At 38.4% G+C, this 27,673-nt stretch overlaps 1 protein-coding gene across 1 annotated transcript in view; it reads right to left on the minus strand.

Moving 5' to 3' along the window:
* The window catches only part of TRIM25 (tripartite motif containing 25), a 171,269-nt gene that overhangs the window by 64,597 nt on the left and 78,999 nt on the right, over positions 1 to 27,673 (minus strand). The window contains exons 5-6 of the mRNA XM_053707343.1: positions 25,382 to 25,456; positions 21,034 to 21,090 (exon numbers count right to left, since the gene is read on the minus strand). Coding sequence (XP_053563318.1) covers positions 21,034 to 21,090; positions 25,382 to 25,456 — 132 coding nt within the window. The remainder of the gene's footprint in view (positions 1 to 21,033; positions 21,091 to 25,381; positions 25,457 to 27,673) is intronic.

Below are 27,673 nucleotides of genomic sequence, written 5' to 3' on the forward strand. Positions count from 1 at the left end.
TCTCTTGCCCAAGCCTGAGCGAAGAGAGAGAGTCTGCCCCCCACCAGATCCGGTCCCGGATCGGGGGCCAACATCTCATGCTGTCTTGGTAGCAGTGGCAGGTTTCTTGGCCTGCTTACCTTTGTTCCAGCCTTGCATTGGCCTCCAGGCTGGCTTGGCTTGAGAAGTATTACCCTCTTGCTTAGAGGACGTAGCACTTGGGGCTGGTCCGTTTCTGCGAAAGGGACGAAAATTAGGTTTATTTTTGGCCTTGAAAGACCTATCCTGAGGAAGGGCGTGGCCCTTGCCCCCAGTGATATCAGAAATAATCTCTTTCAAGTCAGGGCCAAACAGCGTTTTCCCCTTGAAAGGAATGTTAAGCAATTTATTCTTGGAAGACGCATCCGCTGACCAAGATTTTAGCCAAAGCGCTCTGCGCGCCACAATAGCAAACCCAGAATTTTTCGCCGCTAATCTAGCCAATTGCAAAGTGGCGTCTAGGGTGAAAGAGTTAGCCAATTTGAGAGCATGAATTCTGTCCAAAATCTCCTCATAAGAAGAATCTTTATTGAGCGCCTTTTCTAGTTCATCGAACCAGAAACACGCTGCTGTAGTGACAGGAACAATGCATGAAATTGGTTGTAGAAGGTAACCTTGCTGAACAAACATCTTTTTAAGCAACCCTCTAATTTTTTATCCATAGGATCTTTGAAAGCACAACTATCTTCTATGGGTATAGTGGTGCGTTTGTTTAGAGTAGAAACCGCCCCCTCGACCTTGGGGACTGTCTGCCATAAGTCCTTTCTGGGGTCGACCATAGGAAACAATTTCTTAAATATAGGGGGAGGGACGAAAGGTATGCCGGGCCTTTCCCATTCTTTGTTTACAATGTCCGCCACCCGCTTGGGTATAGGAAAAGCTTCGGGGGGCCCCGGGACCTCTAGGAACTTGTTCATTTTACATAATTTCTCTGGAATGACCAAATTCTCACAATCATCCAGAGTAGATAACACCTCCTTAAGCAGGGCGCGGAGATGTTCCAATTTAAATTTGAATGTAATCACATCAGGTTCAGCTTGTTGAGAAATTTTCCCTGAATCTGAAATTTCTCCCTCAGACAAAACCTCCCTGGCCCCCTCAGACTGGTGTAGGGGCACTTCAGAACCAATATCATCAGCGTCCTCATGCTCTTCAGTATTTTCTAAAACAGAGCAGTCGCGCTTTCGCTGATAAGTGGGCATTTTGGCTAAAATGTTTTTGATAGAATTATCCATTACAGCCGTTAATTGTTGCATAGTAAGGAGTATTGGCGCACTAGATGTACTAGGGGCCTCCTGTGTGGGCAAGACTGGTGTAGACGAAGGAGGGGATGATGCAGTACCATGCTTACTCCCCTCACTTGAGGAATCATCTTGGGCATCATTTTCTCTAAATTTTGTGTCACATAAATCACATCTATTTAAATGAGAAGGAACCTTGGCTTCCCCACATACAGAACACAGTCTATCTGGTAGTTCAGACATGTTAAACAGGCATAAACTTGATAACAAAGTACAAAAAACGTTTTAAAATAAAACCGTTACTGTCACTTTAAATTTTAAACTGAACACACTTTATTACTGCAAATGTGAAAAAGTATGAAGGAATTGTTCAAAATTCACCAAAATTTCACCACAGTGTCTTAAAGCCTTAAAAGTATTGCACACCAACGGCTAGATTTGGAGTTTGGCGGTAAAAGGGCTGTTAACGCTCCGCGGGTTTTTTTCTGGCCGCACCATAAATTTAACTCTGGTATCGAGAGTTCAAACAAATGCTGCGTTAGGCTCCAAAAAAGGAGCGTAGAGCATTTTTACCGCAAATACAACTCTCGATACCAGAGTTGCTTACGGACGCGGCCGGCCTCAAAAACGTGCTCGTGCACGATTCTCCCATAGGAAACAATGGGGCTGTTTGAGCTGAAAAAAAACCTAACACCTGCAAAAAAGCAGCGTTCAGCTCCTAACGCAGCCCCATTGTTTCCTATGGGGAAACACTTCCTACGTCTGCACCTAACACTCTAACATGTACCCCGAGTCTAAACACCCCTAGCCTTACACTTTTAACCCCTAATCTGCCGCTCCGTAAACCGCCGCCACCTACGTTATCCCTATGTACCCCTAATCTGCTGCCCTAACATCGCCGACCCCTATGTTATATTTATTAACCCCTAATCTGCCCCCCACAACGTCGCCGACACCTACCTACACTTATTAACCCCTAATCTGCCGACCGGACCTGAGCGCTACTATAATAAAGTTATTAACCCCTAATCCGCCTCACTAACCCTATCATAAATAGTATTAACCCCTAATCTGCCCTCCCTAACATCGCCGACACCTACCTTCAATTATTAACCCCTAATCTGCCGACCGGAGCTCACCGCTATTCTAATAAATGTATTAACCCCTAAAGCTAAGTCTAACCCTAACACTAACACCCCCCTAAGTTAAATATAATTTACATCTAACGAAATTAATTAACTCTTATTAAATAAATTATTCCTATTTAAAGCTAAATACTTACCAGTAAAATAAACCCTAATATAGCTACAATATAAATTATAATTATATTATAGCTATTTTAGGATTAATATTTATTTTACAGGTAACTTTGTATTTATTTTAACCAGGTACAATAGCTATTAAATAGTTAAGAACTATTTAATAGTTACCTAGTTAAAATAATTACAAATTTACCTGTAAAATAAATCCTAACCTAAGTTATAATTAAACCTAACACTACCCTATCAATAAAATAATTAAATAAACTACCTACAATTACCTACAATTAACCTAACACTACACTATCAATAAATTAATTAAACACAATTGCTACAAATAAATACAATTAAATAAACTATCTAAAGTACAAAAAATAAAAAAGAACTAAGTTACAGAAAATAAAAAAATATTTACAAACATAAGAAAAATATTACAACAATTTTAAACTAATTACACCTACTCTAAGCCCCCTAATAAAATAACAAAGACCCCCAAAATAAAAAATTCCCTACCCTATTCTAAAATACAAAAATTACAAGCTCTTTTACCTTACCAGCCCTGAACAGGGCCCTTTGCGGGGCATGCCCCAAGAATTTCAGCTCTTTTGCCTGTAAAAAAAAACATACAATACCCCCCCCCCAACATTACAACCCACCACCCACATACCCCTAATCTAACCCAAACCCCCCTTAAATAAACCTAACACTAAGCCCCTGATGATCTTCCTACCTTGTCTTCACCATGCCAGGTTCACCGATCCGTCCTGGCTCCAAGATCTTCATCCAACCCAAGCGGGGGTTGGCGATCCATAATCCGGTGCTCCAAAGTCTTCCTCCTATCCGGCAAGAAGAGGACATCCGGACCGGCAAACATCTTCTCCAAGCGGCATCTTCTATGTTCTTCCATCCGATGACGACCGGCTCCATCTTGAAGACCTCCAGCGCGGATCCATCCTCTTCTTCCGACGACTAGACGACGAATGACGGTTCCTTTAAGGGACGTCATCCAAGATGGCGTCCCTCGAATTCCGATTGGCTGATAGGATTCTATCAGCCAATCGGAATTAAGGTAGGAATTTTCTGATTGGCTGATGGAATCAGCCAATCAGAATCAAGTTCAATCCGATTGGCTGATCCAATCAGCCAATCAGATTGAGCTCGCATTGTATTGGCTGATCGGAACAGCCAATAGAATGCGAGCTCAATCTGATTGGCTGATGTATCAGAGCTCCTCACACATGCATCTGCATGTCATGCTTCCCAAAAACAAGTGCGCAATAGAGGCGCGAAAATGAGGCTCTGCCTATGATTAGGGAAAGCCCCTAGAGAATAAGGTGTCCAATACAGTGCCTGCCGGTTATTTTACATAATTCCCAAGAATAAAATAATTCCTCAAAGCTATGAAGTATTAAAATATGCTTATATATCAATCGTTTTAGCCCAGAAAATATCTACAGTCTTAAAAGCCCTTGTGAAGCCCTTTTTTTCTTATGTAATAAAAATGGCTTACCGGATCCCATAGGGAAAATGACAGCTTCCAGCATTACATCGTCTTGTTAGAAATGTGTCATACCTCAAGCAGCAAAAGTCTGCTCACTGTTTCCCCCAACTGAAGTTAATTCCTCTCAACAGTCCTGTGTGGAAACAGCCATCGATTTTAGTAACGGTTGCTAAAATCATTTTCCTCTTACAAACAGAAATCTTCATCACCTTTCTGTTTCAGAGTAAATAGTACATACCAGCACTATTTTAAAATAACAAACTCTTGATTGAATAATAAAAACTACAGTTAAACACCAAAAAACTCTAAGCCATCTCCGTGGAGATGTTGCCTGTACAACGGCAAAGAGAATGACTGGGGAAGGCGGAGCCTAGGAGGGATCATGTGACCAGCTTTGCTGGGCTCTTTGCCATTTCCTGTTGGGGAAGAGAATATCCCACAAGTAAGGATGACGCCGTGGACCGGACACACCTATGTTGGAGAAAAGGACCTTGAGACAGAAGGTCTGGTCTTAACGGAAGAGTCCACGGTTGGCAAGAGGCCATCCGGACAAGATCCGCATACCAAAACCTGTGAGGCCATGCCGGAGCTACCAGCAGAACAAACGAGCATTCCTTCAGAATCTTGGAGATTACTCTTGGAAGAAGAACTAGAGGCGGAAAGATATAGGCAGGATGATACTTCCAAGGAAGTGATAATGCATCCACTGCCTCCGCCTGAGGATCCCGGGATCTGGACAGATACCTGGGAAGTTTCTTGTTTAGATGAGAAGCCATCAGATCTATTTCTGGAAGTTCCCACATTTGAACAATCTGAAGAAATACCTCTGGGTGAAGAGACCATTCGCCCGGATGCAACGTTTGGCGACTGAGATAATCCGCTTTCCAATTGTCCATACCTGGGATATGAACCGCAGAGATTAGACAGGAGCTGGATTCCGCCCAAACCAAAATTCGAGATACTTCTTTCATAGCCAGAGGACTTTGATGATTGATGTATGCCACAGTTGTGACATTGTCTATCTGAAAACAAATGAACAACTCTCTCTTCAGAAGAGGCCAAGACTGAAGAGCTCTGAAAATTGCACGGAGTTCCAAAATATTGATCGGAAAACTCACCTCCTGAGATTCCCAAACCCCTTGTGCCGTCAGATACCCCCACACAGCTCCCCAACCTGTAAGACTTGCATCTGTTGAGATTATAGTCCAGGTCGGAAGAACAAAGAAGCCCCCTGAACTAAACGATGGTGATCTGTCCACCATGTCAGAGAGTGTCGTAAAATCGGTTTAAAGATATTAATTGAGATATCTTTGAGTAATCCCTGCACCATTGGTTCAGCATACAGAGCTGAAGAGGTCGCATGTGAAAACGAGCAAAGGAGATCGCATCTGATGCGGCAGTCCTAAGACCCAACATTTCCATGCATAAGGCTACCAAAGGGAATGATTGTGACTGAAGGTTTTGACAAGCTGATATCAATGTTAAACTTCTCTTGTCTGACAAGGACAGAGTCATAGACACTGAATCTATCTAGAAACCTAAAAAGGTTACCCTTGTCTGAGGAATCAATGAACTGATTGGTAAATTGATCCTCCAACCATGAACTTGAAGAAACAACACAAGTCGATTCGTATGAGATTCTTCGAAAATGAGAAGACTGAGCAAGTACCAAGATAACGTCCAAATAAGGAAATACCAAAACCCTGTTCTCTGATTACAGAAAGAAGGGCACCGAGAACTTTTTGAAAAAAATTCTTGGAACTGAGGCTAGGCCAAACGGTAGAGCCACAAAACTGGTAATGCTTGTCTAAAAAGAGAATCTCAGACACTAAAAGTGATCTGGATGAATCGGAATATGCAGATACACATCCTGTAAATCTATTGTAGACATATAATGCCCTTGCTAAACAAAAGGCAGGATAGTCCTACAGTAACCATCTTGAATGTTGGTATCCTAACATAACGATTCAATAATGATAGATCCGGAACTGGTCTGAAGGAATTGACCTTCTTTGGTACAATGAAGAGATAAAATAAAACCCCAGCCCCCGTTCCAGAACTGGAACTGGCATAAATACTCCAGCCAACTCTAGATCTGAAACACATTTCAGAAATGCTGAGCTTTTGCTGTGTTAACTGGGACACGGGAAAGAAAAAAATCTCTTAGCAGGAGGCCTTAACTTGAAGCCAATTCTGTACCTTTCTGAAACAATGTTCTGAAACCAGAGATTGAGAACGGAATTGATCCAAATTTCTTTGAAGAAACGTAATCTGCCCCATACCAGCTAAGCTGGAATAAGGGCCGCATCTTTATAGGTACTTAGGAGCTGGCTATAGGTTTCTATAAGGCTTGGATATATTCCAAACTGGAAATAGTTTCCAAACTGATACCGCTCCTGAGGATGAAGGATCAGGCTTTTGTTCCTTGTTGTGAGGAAAAGAACGAAAAATGATTATTTACCCTGGAAAGAAAGGGAAAGCAAAGTAGACTTAGAAGACATATCAGCATTCCAAGTTTAATCCATAAAGCTTTTCTAGCTAAAATAGCTAGAGACATATACCTGACATCAACTCTAATGATATCAAAAGATGGTATCACCAATAAAATTATTAGCATGTTATAGAATAATAATAATGCTATAAAATTATGATCTGTTACTTGTTGCGCTAAAGCTTCTAACCAAAAAGTTGAAGCTGCAGCAACATCCGCTAAAAATATAGCAGGTCTAAGAAGATTACCTGAACATAAGTAAGCTTTTCTTAGAGAGGATTCAATTTTCCTATCTAAAGGATCCTTAAAATGAAGTACTATCTGCCGTAGGAATAGTAATACATTAGCAGGAGTAGAGACAGCCCCATAACCTTAGGGATTTTTGTCCCAAAAAACTCTAATCTGTCAGATGGCACAGGATATAATTGCTTAAACGTCTAGAAGGAGTAAATAAATTACCCAAATTATTCCATTCCCTGGAAATTACTTCAGAAATAGCATCAGGGAGATTAAACACTTCTGGAATAACTACAGGAGATTTAAAAACCTTATTTAAACGTTTACATTTAGTATCAAGAGGACCAGAATCCTCTATTTCTAATGCAAATAATACTTCTTTAAGTAAAGAACGAATAAATTCCATCTTGAACAAATACAAAGATTTATCAGCATCAACCTCTGAGACAGAAACCTCTGAACCAGAAGAACCATTATCAGTATCAGAATGATGATGTTCATTTAAAAATTCATCTGAAAAAAGAGAAGTTTTAAAAGACTTTTATGTATACTAGAAGGAGAAATAACAGACATAGCCTTCTTAATGGATTTAAAAAATAAAATCTCTTATGTTATCAGGAACACTCTGAAAATTAGATGTTGACGGAACAGCAACAGGTAATGTAACAGTACTAAAGGAAATTTTATCTGCATTAATAAGTTTGACATGACATGCAATACAAACAACAGCTGGAGAAACAGATACCAAAAGTTTATAGCAGATACACTTAGCTTGGTAGCTCCAGCACTGGGCAGTGATTTTCCTGAAGTATCTTCTGACTCAGTTGCAACGTGGAACATCTTGCAATATGTAAAGAAAAAAACAACATATAAAGCAAAATTGATCAAATTCCTTAAATGACAGTTTCAGGAATGGGAAAAAAATGCCAGTGAACAAGCTTCTAGCAACCAGAAGCAATAAATAATGAGACTTAAATAATGTGGAGACAAAAATGACGCCCATATTTTTTAGCGCCAAAAAAGACGCCCACATTATTTGGCGCCTAAATGCTTTTGGCGCCACATCCGGAACGCCGACATTTTTGACGAAAAAAAACGTCAAAAAATGACGCAACTTCCGGCGACACGTATGACGCCGGAAACAGAAAAAAATGTTTGCGCCAAAAAAGTCCGCGCCAAGAATGACGCAATAAAATTAAGCATTTTCTGCCCCCGCGAGCCTAACAGCCCACAGGGAAAAAGTCAAATTTTTTAAGGTAAGAAAAAATGATTGAAACAAATGCATTTATCCCAAATATGAAACTGACTGTCTGAAAAATAAGGAATGTTGAACATTCTGAGTCAAGGCAAATAAATGTTTGAATACATATATTTAGAACTTTATAAACAAAGTGCCCAACCATAGCTTAGAGTGTCACAGAAAATAAGATTTACTTACCCCAGGACACTCATCTACATGTTTGTAGAAAGCCAAACCAGTACTGAAACGAGAATCAGCAGAGGTAATGGTATATATAAGAGTATATCGTCGATCTGAAAAGGGAGGTAAGAGATGAATCTCTACAACCGATAACAGAGAACCTATGAAATAGACCCCGTAGAAGGAGATCACTGCATTCAAATAGGCAATACTCTCTTCACATCCCTCTGACATTCACTGCACGCTGAGAGGAAAACCGGGCTCCAACTTGCTGCGGAGCGCATATCAACGTAGAATCTAGCACAAACTTACTTCACCACCTCCATCGGAGGCAAAGTTTGTAAAACTGAATTGTGGGTGTGGTGAGGGGTGTATTTATAGGCATTTTAAGGTTTGGGAAACTTTGCCCCTCCTGGTAGGAATGTATATCCCATACGTCACTAGCTCATGGACTCTTGCTAATTACATGAAAGAAAAAGACCACATGCTGCAGAGAGTTTTTTTGCTGCTTCCATGAAAACTGTAATTAAAACATCAAAATCAATATTCCTCTGTAAAGTGTTATGCAAAAGAGAATAATCACTTCTGGCATGTTAAGCCATGATGTATGTTGTGTGTTACATGATAAATGTTAAAAAGTTTACGTGAGCTGTTAAATGTGCTGGGTTGTCGGCTATTTCTCCACATTTAAAGGGATACTAAACCCAAATTTTTTCATTCATGATTCAGATAATGCATGCAATTTTCTAATTTACTCCTATTATCAATTTTTCCTTCTACTCTTGCTATCGTTATTTAAAAAGCAGGAATGTAAAGTTTAGGAGCAGGTTCTAAGAATGCAAAAAAGAGAGAAAGTGACAGCGCTAGCAAGCCTAGGTCTATAATAATATTTCACAATCTTTGTGTACTCTAGTGATTGTATTTAAGTTAATTATATTCAATTATGGTAGCCTCAATATAACTGTTGGTGTATGCCACTATACAGCGAGAAATAGACTAAAAATTAAATATATTCAAAAATATATAAACTATTTATTGTACAAAGTGTACTATCAATAAAAGGAAAGGGGATGTCTCCCCGTAAAATACAGTGATTCGTTGAGGATGGATGTCGGGTCTTCAAAAACTGTAAGTGGATCTTCGGAGGTTAGTGTTAGGTTTTTTAAGGGTTTATTGGTGGGTTTTAATTTTAGATTAGGGACTTTGGGCCGAAAAGAGCGAAATGCCCTTTTAAGGGCAATGCCCGTCCAAATGCCCTTTTCAGGGCAATGGGGAGCTTAGGTTTTTTTAGTTAGGATTTTATTTGGGGGGGAGTTTGGTTGTGTGGGTGTTGGGTTTTACTGTTGGGGGGGTTGTTTGTATTTTTTTTTTACAGGTAAAACAGCTGATTTCTTTGGGGCAATGCCCCGCAAAAGGCCCTTTTAAGGGCCATTGGTAGTTTATTGTAGGCTATGGGGGTTTTATTTTGGGGGGGGGCTTTTTATTTTCATAGGGCTCTTAGATTAGGTGTAATTAGTTTAAACATTTGAAAATTTATTTTTTATTTTGTGTAACTTAGTGTTTATTTTTTTTTGTAACTTAGTTTTTGTTATTTTGTGTAACTTAGTTGTTCGTTTTTTGTAACTTTGTAATTTTTAATAGTAGATTTAAATTATTTGAGTAGGGTTAGGTTTTTTTTTTTTTTTTAAGTTTTAATTTTTATTGAGGTATAGTGCAGGCATACATGTAATAATTATTAACATATAACAAAAGGGAATGTTACCAGAAATATAAGTACAATAGATCCATCAAAATCAGAATCACACATTAACAAGACTGTTATCTTAAACATTTGTATATATATATATATATATAGTTGCCGCATACACTGTGCACCCCCACAATAAAAAAGAAGCCACTTTTGGACCTCATGATAACATAACAAAATTAACGTTGCTGAGGGTAACTTGAATCTAAAGGGACTACTCTTGGGTCCCAAATAATTAACCTCACTTTGCCATTTTATGTTTGAAACATAGGTCAGGGATCAAAGTAAACCTTAACCAGCCTAATTTGTCCTATAACATAGGGCCACTTTTGGACCCTTAATATGTATAACCTCACATACACCCACATTTCTGGAACCACACATTAATAGAGATCATGGTAGTAGAAGCAATACTTAACATCCAGTCCCTAATATAGGTCAGTACATGCATAGGTGGACAATTTGTAAGTAAGATTTACTGTCTCAATATGCAGTGGTAAAATGTGCATAAAATCTAGGGTAGGGATATAGTTGTGATTCACTACGGGTGTGTAGCATAGCATACACTATGAAGCAATTACATTATAGGGTCATATCTCCCTACGCATAAACAAGAAACTGATACAGTTATTAACTTAGGCACCCACAAATATATTGCACTAATGTAGCTTAGTATTTAGAGAAAATAAAACTAATGGTGGCGTAAACTGCATAGGCGGTTAGATCTATAGCCAAAGGCAACAGTGGTATTCCTATGTAAAAGGAAAAAACAGTTAGCTACAAAACATATGCTTAATAAAATTATGTACATAAGGCAGTAACTCTTTATCACTCGCAACAACCAGTCATATATAAAGAGCAATTGACAAAGAGACCCTCCGCATATTAATAAGACCACATAAAATAAATCTTGGTAAAGTCTTGCTGCGGTATGTCAGGCTCAAAAGAATGTTCCCATAGAGAGGTCTCTCATTGCAATCAGTCACCTTAATAACGCTGAGGTCAGGCAGCATCTATCCTATTCCTGCTGCGTCTAAGGAGAACATAGCAAGCATTGCCGTGGAGCCAAGCGATAGAAGCAAGCAACCCAGTCCAAAAATGTTCTGTCCATGAGCCCCCATGTACACTGTCAGCATGCTCAGCGCTGTTGCTGAGGGACTTACCGCGGGGTAGACACTTTTTTTACTTTCTAGAGCTCTTTCCCCTCTAAGGCTGAGAAGCTGAAACAGAGAGTCCAGTGGATCTAGATCCCCAACTGCATGGGGGTAAGACTGAAACAGTATAGCTTCTTGAGGATAGAGTTCCAGCAACCCAGCCTGCACTTTCCGTCTCTCCGCTCCGGGAAAACTTTCAGCGCTCCTCTCTGTCAGTTTGTTGTTTGCGGTTTTGGCTCTATAAGAAGAGCTACGGAGCTGCATAGGTGTCACTGTGGCTACTATGGCTGGGCTATCGGTTCCGTTTATAGCCGTTACATCTGATCGAGAGCCGACACTATCTGTAGCAGCAAAATCAGAGTCGTCTCTCTCTGCGCCCCTGTCAGCTGTCTCCCCACTTGCAAAAGTGTCATACTGCAATGTAGCGTTCCACTGGGGTAGATGCAAGGATCTTGATCCCCGTGCTTGCATGTAGGTTGGGGGTGCGGGAAGCCCGCCCCGGGGCCCCAAAGTGCCGCAACTTCTCTCCATCGCCGGAACAGGGACTATTTGTATACTCTCATCAAAGATGTCAATCACAGGTGCTATAAATGCGGTGAAGAAGGATGGAGTCCCAGGTTATAATAAAACAAATTCTTTTATTCGATTCTTTTAAAAGTTGAAGTGAGACACAGCTCACACAGACACAACATCAGCCAGAAAGTAAGTGGAGAGATGAGCGTAGCACCAGTGGCTTACATGTTTCGGCGAAATGCCGTAATCATAGCCTAAGGTGCTATACCTGTGCAGTGTTTAAAAAGGAGGTGTGAAGTGATTCAATTGGCTAAAAACACTTTCAAAGAAAAAACAACAAACGCCCATTTCAACACATTAGCATGAACATAAAAGTTAACCCTATTCATGTCAGAATATATTTTATTTTAGAGCAAGGGGGTAGGTAAAAGAAAGCAAACATATATGATGTATAAGTAAAGAGAAAACGGAAAAGAAGAGAAGAAAGAAACTGGAAAATCAGCAAATGGATAGAGGGAACAAAGAAGCAGCAATATGGGACACAAAGTGTTCACATGGAAAAAAGGGGGATATAGTCACAATATATGTAAGATAGTATGCAAGATACTTAATGTTATTAAATAATGTTATTAAATGATTGCCAAATAGACAATGCGTGAACATAGGCGAAAATATCGATATAATGATTTAAACACGCAATGTCGCTATGCAAAAGAGAAGAAGAAAGAAAGAGAAGAATAGAGAATAGAAAGGGGGTGGGGAGGGGGAAAATTAAAAAGGAGAGAAAGAAAGAAAAGAGAATAAAGAGACTGAGAAGAAGAGAGAGGGAAAAATAGAGGGGACTTATGAATACACATATAGCACATATATAAAAGTATATGTGTACGATATCGCATACACCCTATACAAATTAGGGTGCTGTATATAGTCTAATAAAGACAAAAAGAAAAAAAGAAAAATGTAGTGTACACACACTGTAATGCTATATTTTTGTATATATATAATATATTAGATTAAAGATTATGTCGGAAGAATATAAAGGAACCACAGCAGATTCTAAGTATAGATGGATTGCAGCTATGAATCACACTATATGAGACATATGGTACATGCGATATGGGCACTATAAACAAGAGTCAAATGGACAGCAATATATTGAAGAATAGAAAGTACATTGAGTATGCATGTATTAACAATTAGTCCCAAATGAAAATAGTCAGGGTTAAGGACTACGGACATATGTACTTGAATGTGAATAGGACAGTAGAGGAAGATTGATTTGTCAAAATATATATTATGAATTGACCTATACATTGACATATAGACATCTACTCCCAAAAGTTGATCAAATCAAATTTGGAGTTAAGCCCTTGAGGAAGTCTGGTTTTTAATTGGAAAATCCAAAAGGTTTCACGTTTAGCTAGAACCTTGTCTATATCTCCCCCTCTCATAGGGACTTTGGCTTTTTCAATGGCTGCCCATCTAAACGAATTAAGGCAGCAGTTATGTTTGGTGGCAAAATGTTGCACTAAAGGAGTTGTAGCCGTACCCCTAGTCAGGGAGGAGATATGTTCTCTTATTCTAGAGTTAACGTCCCTAGACGTGAGACCAACATATTGAATATTGCAAAGGATGCAAGTGACAAGATATATGACATTAGTGCTTGTACAGTTTAGACAGGATTTTATAGGATAGATGGTCCCAGTTACAGTGGATCTAAATTCTGTCGTAATTTGAGCATAGTCACATGGCTTGCACTTTTTATGACCACATCTATACATGCCCTGATGTCTCAACCAAGAGCTACTAGGTTGTGTTGTAGATCTAAGTTGTGTAGGTGATAGAATTGAAGCCAAAGTGGCACATTTTTTGTAAGAGCATCTAATGCCATTTTTCACTACATCTGTGAGCTTGTCGTCTGCAATTAGAAGAGGAAAATGTCTTTTGATAATGTTGCAGACCTCGGTGTATTGAGCACTGTACTCTGTGACGAAGTGAATACCCTGAAAATTGCTTGTTGTGTTCTTGTATTTATCAAGTAGCATTGACTCTCTGGAGATGAGGTTAACTTGTTGTCTTGCCTGTTTTATTTGTCTTTTAGGATATTTTCGCAATTTTAGTCTGTTTTCCAATAGGTTAGCTTCGTGTTCAAAATCTTCCTCCCTACTACAATTTCTTTTAATGCGCATAAATTGGCCTTTGGCCACAGCAAAAGCAGTATTTGTGGGATGACAAGATGTAGCATGTAAAAGTGTATTGCCTGATATTGGTTTACGGAAGACCTTGGTGGAAATGGTGCCATTACAGTTACCAGTAAGTGTGAGATCAAGATAATCTATATTGACTGGATCAGAGGTGAAGGTAAAACTGAGATTCAACTCATTCTGATTCAGCCAAGAAATGAATTTGGGCACATCTTCTGAAGGACCTGACCAAATACATAACAGGTCATCTATATATCTTTTATAAAAATATATAGAGGACCTGTAGGGATTGATGTCTCCATAGATGTAGTAAATCTCCCAAAAGCCTAAGTAGAGATTAGCATATGAGGGGGCAAATTTTGCCCCCATAGCTGTACCCCTTTTCTGAAGATAGAAATTGGACTCAAAACAAAAGAAATTGTGAGTGAGTAAAAATTCCAATACACGAATTATGAAGTTTTGAAAGTCCTCAGTATACTCTGTATAATTGGCTAAAAAGAATTTTATAGCCATGATACCTTCTGTGTGGGGTATGGAAGAATACAGGGAGACTGCATCTATTGTCACCCATACAAAGTTGTCATTCCACTTGTGTTTAGCCAATAAGTTGATAATATGTTTTGTGTCCTTGGTAAAGGATGGTAAGGTGTTCACCAAAGGCTGTAGAATACTATCAAGCCAGGATGAAAGTCTTTCTAGTAGGGAATCAACCCCACTAACAATGGGGCGACCCTTGACATTAATAAGGGATTTGTGGACTTTTGGAAAAAGGTGGAACATGGGTATCTTAGGATGTTGAACATATAAGAATGAAGCAGTTTGCTCATTAAGAAACCCATGTTCAACACCGTCATCCAAAATTCCAAGAAGATCCTTTTTGAATCTAGCTGTTGGATTTGTCGTAAGGGGAGTGTACTCTTGTGGATTATTCAATTGGCGATGGGCTTCTGCCACATAGTCCGATCTATTTAGAACAACAATGCTGCCACCTTTGTCAGCCGGGCGTATGACAATATTAGTGTTATTTTGTAGTGTACTCATAGCCTTTTTTAGTCTGATAGGCAAATTGTGGGTGTAACCTGTAGAATTATCATTGAGAATCTGTAGATCTCGTTCCACCCGAGAGTGAAAAGTCTCAATAATTTGTCCTCTAGACTGGATGGGATAGAATTTAGACTTATCCTTAAAGGTGGCAGCATTGTTGATGGTGCCCTGACTTGAAGAAGATTCAGAGTATAGGTGTTCTAAATTAAGAACATCACAGGCCTCAGTAAAGGACTCCGTAATGTGTGAATTGAAAACTGTATTGTCATTGTAAGAAATGCATTCAGAGGTGTTGGATGTAAAATGCTTTTTTAAAGTTATATTTCTGATGAGACGATTAACATCTATCATTGTCTGAAATAGGTCAAACTTTGTTGTAGGGGCAAAACCTAATCCTAGGCCAAGCAATTCTAGCTGATCTTTGTTAAGCTGAAGGGACGATAGGTTTATAACTGAATCTACTTGTATTTCGTTTGAGTGCGATTGCCTCTCACTGGGTACCTGTCTTGGTTTTGTAGATTGGAGTGTCGTGAAACCCCTATCCCCTGTGGCATCTGTCCTAAGGGAAAAACCTGTTCCAAGGTTGATTGATCACACACATTATCATTAGTACTCATATGTGTGTAAGGAGTATATGAATGAATGCCTGTATTTGTATTGGTCGCAACATATTTAGTGTTAGATGCACCCACTTGTTTCTTGTCTATAGGGTTTGTGCCCTGTATGGTACCATTAATAAGAGAAATATGTGGAGGAGCTGTTTTTAGTATAGTACTTGGCTGTTGATTGGTTATAGTATTAGTTCGTGTTAATATATCTACCTCTTCCTCACTAGCAGAGAGATTTTCATCAGACGATTTGTCTGATCTATCTGTATCGCTGTCTGTAAAAGTTACAGATTTGTGGTGTCTATTGCGATTTCTGCGTTTATTTTTCTGTTTATTGGATTTAGGTGTATTGCGTCTATATTCCCTACGTTGTTTCTTATTCCAGAGGTAAACCGAATCTTTAGAGTAGTCAGTTTTGTCCCTAATAAATTTGACATGTTTGTTTTCCATTATCACTTGTTTACCCTTAGCTAAAGATGTTTGTAAAATAGCATCAAATCTAGAGAAGTCAGGGTCTGTACTGCGTTTGTTAAGTTCAAGTTGTAATGTATCTATCTCACTTTTGATGTCATTAAGATGTTGTGTTCTAATTTGTATTAATAATTGCATAAGCTGTAATGAACAATCTGTTAGTACATTATTCCATGCATTCACAAAATCTTTATCATTTATATCAACTTCAAAAGTAGGAAACTTCAAAATGCGCAGACCCCTTGGGATCATTTTGGCTTTTATATAGGATTGGAATGTCCAAATGTCCCATTGTGCTTTGATTTCCTTAAATAGGAGATTTTCCAGGGATTCAAACAATGTAGATAAGGATAAAGTCCCTTGATCATCAGAAAATATCTTAGCACATTCAGTCTCTGTATGCACCCTTGCTGAAGCTGACATGAGGGAATAAAACTGTGGCTGAGTGGTGCCTTCCATGTTCTATGTTATATGGAACAAGGGAGAAATTGAGAACTCCTCAAATTAGTGTCTCAGTGTACAAATGTCCATCAAATAGATAGAGGAGTGTAACCGCTGGTATTAATCACACATTGGCTTAAAGTAACAACCTGGGTATCACCAGTTAATACCCATAATTTAGCAAAGGCAAGGAAAAGTAGTTGTACTTTGACCATGTGTAGACAGAGATTTTCAGAAACGCACTGTGGAAAGTGCGTTTCTGAAAAAAAAAGAAGAAAAAAAGACTTGGGCAATTCAAGAGATCTGGTCAACAGATCTTAAAGAAAGTATGCATAGAACAATACTGAATATTTTTCACTTATGTAGTCACACAATATTCCCTCGAAATTAAAATACTGACCATATTAAAACTTAATGTACAGCGTGTAAGTACATTAAAATAATTATTTTCTCATGTGGTTAAAACATTATTGCAATTAAGCTGGTCAATGCCTGAAAGTTAAATCTACACAGGGAAATAAAGTGTTAGATTAGAAAGCAGAAGACAGACTGCTTTTTTTTTTTTTTTTTTTTTTTTTTTTTAAAAAAAAAAGAAAAAAAGTGGTTTAAACTCCCTGAATGAAGTACAAGTTATACATTTTACACTTTCAAATACATAAATTGGTAGAACAATTTTTTTTTTTTTTTTTGGATAAAGCAAACACAGACTTGTACACTTTCTAGTATGTAAAAAGTATTACAAAAGGATGACAGTGTGGAACTGTGTAAAGTAACTTGCTACAGCGTAAATTACAGCAACCACGGTGTGTTTAATTACGGTCACTGAACCTCTGCATGATACAGTAACAGACCGGAGCACGTTATTTATGACTTAAATATAATTACATTTCTTGGAATCCCGACGTCTTAACCTAGTTGATTTCTGTATGTTAACCATAAGTATTTTACCTCTTTATATTGCTCAAAAGATGCAAGTGAGACTTCATAGAAGCCTTCTTATAATTGTTTTGAGCTAGACTTAAAAGGAATTGGTTCACGAATGTGCACCAGGACAAAGCAGTCTAGTTCTTAGAAGTTGTAGCTATGTACATTTTTAACTAGTGAAGATTTGGGGACACTGAGAAGGGAGGCAATTTGTTATCAAGTACAAAGAGAAACAATTTAAAGGTATGCCAGCGGTACTGCCCAGAAGCATTGGAATATACATTGCCGGCATATATTTATAGATATACATATTAAAATTCTTCTTCTGTGATGATTTGACCAGCTTTCGAGTCCAGGCTAACACTCCTCATAACCGCTGGGCCGGGTGAATATACAGTTTGCCTACATATACACCCCCTCCTGACGTCACGCGGTGACGTTTATTGAGCTGCAGACCGGGTTTTGCATAGAGGCGGAAGCAAGAGAAGTCGGCAGATACGCTGCCATCGGATATCGTTCCGTATATATACAGGATTTCTCCCTTCAGTGCACAAGGTACACCTCTCATATTGGCTCACTTGTACTGTTTTTTTGGGGGGGTGTTCATCGACCTAAGTCCCGGTGCCTGACTTGGCAATCTCTGTCTACACATGGTCAAAGTACAACTACTTTTCCTTGCCTTTGCTATAAATGCGGTGCGCAGATTTTCTGTCATTTCAGCTTGAAATGTATCTATCAGTCTGCAGAGCTCGGCTATAAGATGGACCGCCGACTCCATGTTGTTCATAGGTAGTCTCTTGTATATGTTTCAGGAATCGGAATACTGTGGGCAGTGTTGCGGTATCCGGGTGATGCCAAGAGTAGTTCGTCTCTATTTAACAAAGTTGCTTCCTATGTTATTTTGTATAGGTTACTCACATTAGAAGAAATTGAGTTTGCTGCGGCTCAAATGGCCGTATTATCTGACGGGTCAGAATTATGGAGGGGGGTAGGAAAAGGTATAGGCTGCTCCAAGGCCTCTGTTGCGTACCTTCCCTAGTCAGGTCTGCTCGCTCTTATTATGCCAAACAAGTTATATGGGTCTGTTCCTAAAGTCCTAGTAATCCCATATATCACAAAAAGCAGTGTTTTCAAATCTCTGAAAAAAGATAAACAGCAATTTGTGGCAGCTTCAGAGTGGAGCACTAGCTAACAGCAGCCATCTTAGTCGGTGGTTGGACACGCCCCCCGAGTAGGGTTAGGTTTTTAACTATATAATATAGTTAATTTGTAGCTTAATGTAATTTTAATATAACAGTTAGGGTAGATTAATTAATAGTTTAATATAGTTTAATGTAATTTCAGCATAATAGTTAGGGTAGGTTCATTAGTAGTTTAATATAGTTTAATTTAACTCTAAAGGTAAGTTTAAATTTATTATAAGATAGGGATGATGTTATTTTAATATAAAGTTAGCGGGTTGTTAGGTTTAGGGGTTAATAGGTTAATTTTGTTTATGGCGATGTGGGGGGGCTGGCGGTTTAGGGGTTCATAGGTCTAGTAAGTGGGAGTGATGGGGGAGGCCAGGGGTTTAGGGGTTAATACATTTATTTAGTTGCTGTGGGCTCCGGGAGTGGAAGGAAAGGGGTTAATACATTTAGTTAGTTGCGGTGGGCTCCGAGAGCGGAGGGATAGGAGTTAATACATTTAGTTAGTAATGGCGGTGTCGGGGAGCGGCGGAATAGGGGTTAATAACTTTATTAGGGTTGCGGTGGGCTCCGGGAGCGGCGGAATAGGGTTTAATAACTTTATTAGAGTTGCGGTGGGCTCCGGGAGCGACGGGATAAGGGTTAATAACTTTATTAGAGTTGCGATGGGCTCCAGGATCAGAGGGATAGGGTTTAATAACTTTATTAGAGTTGCGGTGGGCTCCGGGAGCGGCGGGATAAGGGTTAATAACTTTATTAGAGTTGCGGTGGGCTCCAGGATCAGAGGGATAGGGGTTAATAACTTTATTAGAGTTGCGGTGGGCTCTGGAATCAGAGGGATAGGGGTTAATACATTTATTTAGTTGCGGCGGGCTCCGGGAGCAGCGGGATGGGGGTTAATAACTTTAGTTGCGGCGGGGTCCGGGAGCAGCGGGATAGGGGTTAAACATTTTAGTATAGTGGCAGGGTATAAATAAAGTTGGGAAAAGTTAGTTGGGAAAAAAGCCGAATAGCAGCGAGATCGATGACTGTTAGTTAACAACAGTCCTCTGCTCATCGCCCCGTACTTGGTGCACAGCTTTTTGACAGATTTTTTGTTAAATATGGAGAGCGTATTCAGGTCCGCGGCCGCGATGTTAGGCGAAGTCAGGCGAGCGTATTAGTGCCGGCGAATGCAGCACAGTTGACGGCTTGATAAGTAGGCCTCTTAGTCTGCCTCAATTATAAATTAAACTGAAATGTTTTCACTACAATTTAACTTGCTTTTGTCTATATTTTAGTATATATTACTTTTCTGTTAGGTAAAATAGGAGTAAATTAGAAAGTTGCTTAAATTGCCTGCTCTTTCTGAATCACAAAATAATTTTTTTTTTGGTTCTTTGTCCCTTTAAGCTGTAATCTACGCAAGTCTCTCTTCCCATTGAAAATTCTGCATTGGGAGATAAACTTTCTAAAATTCATCGAGGGATTGTGCCGTACTGACGACACTTCTTAGAGAATCTGGCCTTACTGAGATATAGAAGGACCGCTGACAGATTTCATTTACATAATCTTGGCTGAGCTTTTGAGAGTCTGGATATAAGTCCTGATTATGTTATTCTGGCCATGATGAAAATACGATGATAATATTTGGGTTTTAACTGGTAGGTCTCCCTAGAGTTACTGAAGTGCAATGAGTTAATCTCAAAGGGAAATGAAACCCAAGAATGTATTTTTGGGATTCAGACAGATTATTCCATTTTAAAAAAAGTTTCCAATTTACTTCTATTATCAAATTTGCTTCGTTCTCATAATATTCTGTTTCGAAGAGTTACCTAGGCAGCGACCTGGAGCACTACATGGCAGGAAATAGTGCTCTTACAAATGGATAACATTCTTGCAAAACTGCTGCCATATTGTGCTCCAGAAATGGGCCGGCTCCTAGGCATACGTCCCTGTTTTTCATCAAGAGATACCAAGAGAGCAAAGCGAATTAGATACAAGAAGTGATTCCAGAGTGGTTTAAAATGACATGCTCTATCTAAATCATATCCCTTTAAAGGGACATAAAACAAGTTGGGATAGAGACAAAATATAATGATATGTACTTTAATTACTTTACCTGCAAATATATACTGCAGTGCCTCACCATTAACCCTTTCTTTTAAGTTTCCAAATTGCAAAGCTCTAACTCCCCCCACACATTTCCTTCTATGGCTGTATCTATATCTATTGTTGGTTTGGTAGAATGCAAAAGTGCATAGGGAATTATCTGCTGGAGCATGCCTAGAAGCTGTGAACTCAGTTGCAATACAATGCCGGTGTCTAAACACTGATAAGAGGGGTGGAGTTGGCTGCTCCAGGCACCTTAGCTATTTAAGTATTTTTGCTTATTTTTGAAAATTATTTAAAAATACTTGCCAGAAATTTTTAAACATTTTTTTAGGCAAACTATTTTTAATTAATTAGCCCTTTAAGGATATGCACAGATCTCAACCTGTTTATGTCCCATTAAATATACATGTTTTATCAGGGTGCTGTAGCTCAAAGCATTCTTTGAATTTAAACATTTTTTTTATTTTTTTTAAATGTACCTTCTTTAAAATATGGATTTTTCATTTGCGGTGGACCTCGGCAGTCTGATGAATCATCTGTAAAGAAAATGGTGATTAATGAAGTGTTCTATAGGTGTGTAAGAGCAACTTTTTGTTTTAATAGAATATTTGTACGCTTACCAGATGGGTGGGTAGAAAGCATTTAAATAAAAAAAGACAAAAAAAAATATTATATTGGTTTTGTGCAGCTAATAACATCTAACTTCTAAAACCTAAAGCAACCTAAAATCTCTGCAACCCAACAAACTGAAAATAAATAAATAATAAAGCTAAAAGAGACACTGCACTGTAAAATTGGTTTCCCCTTAATGTGTTCCAAATCTAATGTTATTCTTAATGCAGAGTATTAAATGTAGGGGAATTTGTTATTTTATTATTCGAAATAGCTGTTTTTGCTCATTAAAACCATCACCTATTCTTCTCAAGGATATGCCCATTTAAATGGGCAGATCCTGCAGAAGGAGCAGGCCTGGTCATGTTTTCTCTTTTAGTACACAGAGTGTTATAGTTAGGTATTCAAATGTTAATTAAAACTAAGTTCAATTAGTAAAACCAGGTATTTCAGATACAAATATCTCTCTCTATTTACCACCCCCAACTGGGAGGTTAGTTTATGCTGTTATCTCCCGTTTACATATCTTTTCTACAGAACATACAAATATGTTAATTGTTTTCAGCATAGCTGGCAGTTTCAACAGGAAAACATAAGCTATTTCACACAACTAAATAAAGGTAAAGGAGATATATGTAATTCATTTATTCCTGCAGGTAAGAATTTCATTGGGAACACATTAAAGTAGAGAGCATTAGACAGTAAAATGTAACTATAAAGGGACATTGTACACTAGATTTTTCTTTGCATAAATATTTTGTAGATGATCTATTTATATAGCCCATCTGGGAGTATTTCTGTAACAATATATACAGTTTTGCTTATTTTTTTGTCTCAGCTGAGCTTGTCTCGCTATTTTCTTACTTATTTTTTTAAGAACATTGTGCTGATTTTCAGACTCCTAACCCAGCCCCAAAGTATCAGATGTATACATGCATTTACAGACTCCTGTTTGTCTAATCTGTCTTTTCATATGCTCCTCTTGTTTTCCCAGTCCCTTTCACTGGGTGTCTCAGCCTAACCTCATCAACAGTGCTAAACTGAGAGCTTCTAAGTAAGATTTTAAAAGGTTTTATACTGAATTTTTAGATCAGTATCTGTGCATATTGACATTGTATACTGTCCCTTTTAGCACTGCAAAAACATCCGGCTGCATTGTTAACACCAAGGTTTAGGTTAAGTATTTATGTTTTTGCGTATGGAGTCATTTAATTTGTGATTCCACCCCAATAATTCCCCTGTACCAACAATTTTATAGACTTCCATTTTCTTTATACAGTAATTTTACCACCATTTCTATATTTCCTATGTAGTAACAGCAAAGTAAACACATTTTCCAATTACTTTTGACAATATCTTTCTGCTAGTTATAGGCAATCAATATCTAGGGGCTAAATATAGAACCCCCAAGATCTCAGTTTTGCTGTGGTTCTAGTATAAAGACTAAAAAAGACAGTAAATATGTTATAATTACAAGACATTTCTGTTGTGTTGCTATAGAATAACATCAGACAAGTCTTAAGATGTTTAAAATAAACTAATATTGTTTGCTGAAATTGTTTTTCAATAACCAGACTCGACCCACTATTTAAATATTTAAAGGAGCCAATCCAGGGTTTAGTCTGCAGACAGCAAGGGTAGCCTCGTTCATATAGCAGGTATAGAGTGCAGTGTGTTGCATTTGTTATCATTTAAAGACAACTTTACTTTAGGTCTCCAGGTGCACTCAATTTTTCATTGCTACTATGTGTTGCACTTGAGAGCAACACATAATTCACCACTTGTAATTGTGAACAATGATAGAGCATGTGAACACCGTAACCCCCTGAGAATAGTAACACCTATCTACCTGTCAACCGCAATTACCCACCGCAATAACTAATAAAGTAAATGAACCCCTAATTCGCCATTAACCCACATCGCAATAAACCTAATAAAGTATATTAACCCCTTATCCGCCATTAACCCACATCGCAATAAACCGAATAAAGTATATTAATCCCTAATCCGCCATTAACCCACATCGCAATAAACCCACAAAACTCAATAATCCTAGTAAATATATTAACCCCTAATCTGCTAAAACCCCACAACACAAATAACTAATTAAATTACTAAACCTCCTAACCTAACACCTCCTAAATTAACCCCAATTACCTAAATTAAAAAAATACTAAGCTACAATTAAAATAAAAAAAGCTAACATTACTTAAACATAAAAAAACTAAATTTAAATTAATCTAAGATTATAAAAAATAAAAAAATTCTAACATTACATAAAATAATAAACCAAATTATCAAAAATGTAAAAATTAAACCTAATCCCTATGAAAATAAAAAGCCCCCCAAAAATAAACCCCCCTAATCTAATGCTAAACTACCAATAGCCCTGAAAAGGGCTTTTTGTAGGGCATTGCCCTAAGTTAAACAGCTCTTTTCCTTAAAAAAATAGTAAGTCCCCCCTCTAACAGTAAAATCCACCCCCCCAAATCCCCTAAAATAAAAAAACCTAACACTAAAAAATCCTAAACTACCCATTGCCCCTAAAGTGGCATTTTTATGGGCATTGCCCTTAAGAGGGCATTCAGCTCTTTTAAGAGTGCCCAGAATCCCTAATCTTTATTTAAAAAAAAAAAAGTCTAAGTCTAACCCCCCCAAATAGGTACTCACCATTGCTGAAGTCCGGCGGAGAAGGTCCTTTTCCAGGCGGCGGTGAAGTCTTCTTCCAAGCGGCCGACATCTTCTTCCAAGTGGGGTCCTCTTCCTTCTTCATCCAGGACCAAGCCGGCACGGAGCGGAGATGAGCGCGGAGCAGGACCGGCAACCGCAGAGCGTGGAGGATCCTCTTCGTACGATCCCCGCCGTACACTGAATAGTGAATTCAAGGTACGCATTTAAAAATGGCGTCCCTTGCATTCCTATTGGCTGATTTGATTCTTCAAATTCAAATCAGCAAATAGGATGAGCGCTACTGAATTCCTATTGGCTGTTCAAATCAGCCAATAGGATTTCAGTAGCTCTCATCCTATTGGCTGATTTGAATTTGAAGACTCAAATCAGCCAAAAGGAACTCAAGGTATTCCATATTTAAATGCGTACCTTGAATCCTCAGTGTGCAGCGGTGATCGTACGAAGAGAATCTCCACGCTCCATGGCTCCGCGGTCACCTATCTTCAGTTCCGCGCCAGCTTGTTCATGGAAGAAGATAGAAGAGGTCGCCGCTTGGAAGAAAACTTCAGTGCCGGACTTCAGGAACCGTGAGTACCTATCTGGTGGTTAGACTTAGGCTTTTTTTTTTTAGATTAGGGTTTTAATGGGCACTCTTAAAAGAGCTGAATGCCCTTTTAAGGGCAGTAAAAGAGCTGAATGCCCTTTTAAGGGCAGTAAAAGAGCTGAATGCTCTTTGAAGGGCAATGCACATAAAAATACTACTTTAGGGGCAATGAAGAAAGGGAAAGGACATTGAAGCAGCTCTGAAAAGCATAGACATAATTTGAAAATGTAGCCGGGCATGGTGGATCTTAAGCTTATTTTTTTCCAAATGTGAAATAAGAAATGAAACCGTAAAGTATAAATCTGCTTTTCTTTCACAGGCTTGTAATACTATATTAGTACTGGTGGGTAAGTACCAAAACTGAATCATATGGTGACAAGAAAAGGTAGAACAAAACTGTCTAGGTCTGAGAAAGAACACAGCTTGCTACCAAAAACACCCCAGCCTCTAATTAGGTAGACAATTAACAGATTCAATAAGGAAGGGGCAGGATATATGAAGTGGAGGTTCCCACCTCATTATTTTTCTGGGAAGTGCTTCTACATATTCCAGAGGTCATCTACTGATACTGATATGGTTCTACAAGAGTCTGAGTGAAACCTATTTTGATGACAGATCAGCTTGCCCATATTTTCTGATGAAGTGTTAAACTTAATAGTCAAGAATAAGACAGAAAAGGGCATATGAAAAACATATATAAAATAACATAAACAAACCCAATAGCCACAAAGCAATATCCAGAATGTGAAGTTAAATTTAATTCTTTTTTTTGTATATAGTTTTATAGAGAGGAACTACTTTGAGTAGTTACTTGGACGATACTGATAAATCCAATATTGTAAATCTTCACACCTATTAATTACTAGAGGGTGACTATTTGCAAAGTATGGAAATTATGAAAATCTAATGTTATACTAATGCATATTTTATGTTTCACTTACTTCGACTGGCCGCCTTATCAGCTTCAGAACCTTTCATGTGCGGCTGTGTTGGTGGTCTAGCTTCCTCTGTTTCACCTATAAATTCAACAATGAAATAAAAAATTCAGATTAAAACTTGTAGCAAAAGTGTAAGTATTTTCATTAAAAAAAAAACACAAAAAACCCTCTGCAAACATTAAAAAGTTCAATTATTTTCTACAAGAAAAATTAGGACTAACATACAACCTAGGTAGCATATCATGACCTAAGGATTTACTCTAACTATAAAATTATATATGAACTGGTCATTGTTGCAAACTATATTGGAGATCTATTGGAGATTAACAAGTATCAATCCAACTCTATTTCCAGTTTAACTCATATCTAAGCATTTTTTTTCTATTATTTTTTTCTTTTTCTGTGAGTGAGAGGACACCCCTTTGTTTATTGTTTAAAGTAGTACTTTCTTTATTTGCACTTTGAGGATAATGTGAGTGATGTTATAGCTTCTGAACAACTTTCTGGGGAGCCATATCTGTCTGTGATGATCTAACATCAGTATATATTCCAGTCCATTACAAAAGCAGTGAGAAATGCTTCATCAGGGTTTTACATTCAAGTATATTCTAGTCAATTAGAAACAACAATTATCGAGTGGTTTCAAGTAGTTTTGAACCATGTAAACTCCTCCAGTAGTGTGTATTAAGAGAATTCAACAGCTGAATTCTGTTTTACCAGGATATTTGGACTTTTCTATTTTGACAGTCGACCACGGGAACACCCATCAGGGCCTCTTTAAAAAGACGTAGCCTAGCATATTAATAAACATAACGTTTTCTCTAGTCTTCTAATGTGCTGGAATTTTATATATACATAGAGAAAGAGAGACAAATCACAAAGTACACACTCAAAAAAAATAGGGGGGATTGAAACCCTGTTTATTGGCTGCTTTACAACCTTTTTGTCATTGGAGCTATCACAATGCAAACAATAATTGGAAATTTAAATCATATAAACATTTATCTTGGTCTATAAAGACAATACTTACCAAGTAAGATACCCCATAGCTAGAAGGGCATGGACAGAAACTTCCACACCCCCTTACCCATCAACTGAACATGTGAATACCTATCTCTATTTCTACACTGTCCACCATAGGATGGAAAAAATAGGGATGGTATCTTGGTAAGTATTGTCTAAGATACAGGCCAAGATATATAAATTACTAATTTATATGATTTAAATTCCAATTATCTTGGCTTTCTTAGACTAATACTAACCAAGTGCAGTCATACACTATTCAGGATCTACAGAAATCAATGCTCCATGCAAAATGCAACACAACAAACTGTAGCACAAATGCTTGTGAAACTGCACACTGCTCTCTGGACCCTTCAGGATACATTGCAACTGAATAAGCGTTCCCTGGCATGCCCCCTGTCCCTTAACTGCAGGTCTAAACCATAATACTAGGGAAAGCATGGCAGCACCCATAGGACTGTCTCTCAACATTGCTGGAAGCTACCACGTTTGCCGGGGCCCCTGAGGTAACTAGTCTGCCTCTTAGATACTGGAGCTTTCAATAACCAAGGGGAGTAATGTCAACATAACCTGTTGGGACACAAAAGGCCTCCATCAAATATATATATATAAATCCAGAGAGGGATCTAGCCCTGTCTAACCAATGGAGGAAAGAACTAGGACTGGGGATAGTTGTTAATGTTTTCAATTTATGGGTAAGCGGTTTGCTGTCCACGCCCCTCTAGGGAAGGGTGTCTCACTTGGTTAGTATTTGTCTATGAAGGTCAAGATAACACCATTTCCGTACTGAAAAAATATCTAATTGGATTAGAGTGGACAGCGGAAAAGTCACCCACACCATGCATGGACAGCATCAACTTGAATTAAAATGAACACATCAAATTCAACAGACAAAGGCACTTGATAAATGATTAACAGCCACAGATTGATCGATAACACACATCTAATAAATGCCAACGATCTGCGCATGCTTGGACCTGAAAAACAAGATGGCACTGCTCATGCCAACAACCACAACAGCTATTTTTGATGATGACTGAAGTGTGCTAAGTATCGACATGGAATAAGTCAATCATCAATTCAATTTAAAAACAAGAAATAAACATATGTAAAATATAAACATAATATATTGACAGTTGCAACATTGATACAAATATCAATACCAAAGTATACCTATCAGGAATTTACAAAAACATTTTGACCCCCTACAAATGGAAGCACCCACTAAGTGGATTTTGAGATTAGATGTGAACATTTGGAGATAGGTATGCA

Source organism: Bombina bombina, chromosome 1, assembly GCF_027579735.1.
Source record: "Bombina bombina isolate aBomBom1 chromosome 1, aBomBom1.pri, whole genome shotgun sequence".
Lineage (NCBI taxonomy): Eukaryota > Metazoa > Chordata > Amphibia > Anura > Bombinatoridae > Bombina > Bombina bombina.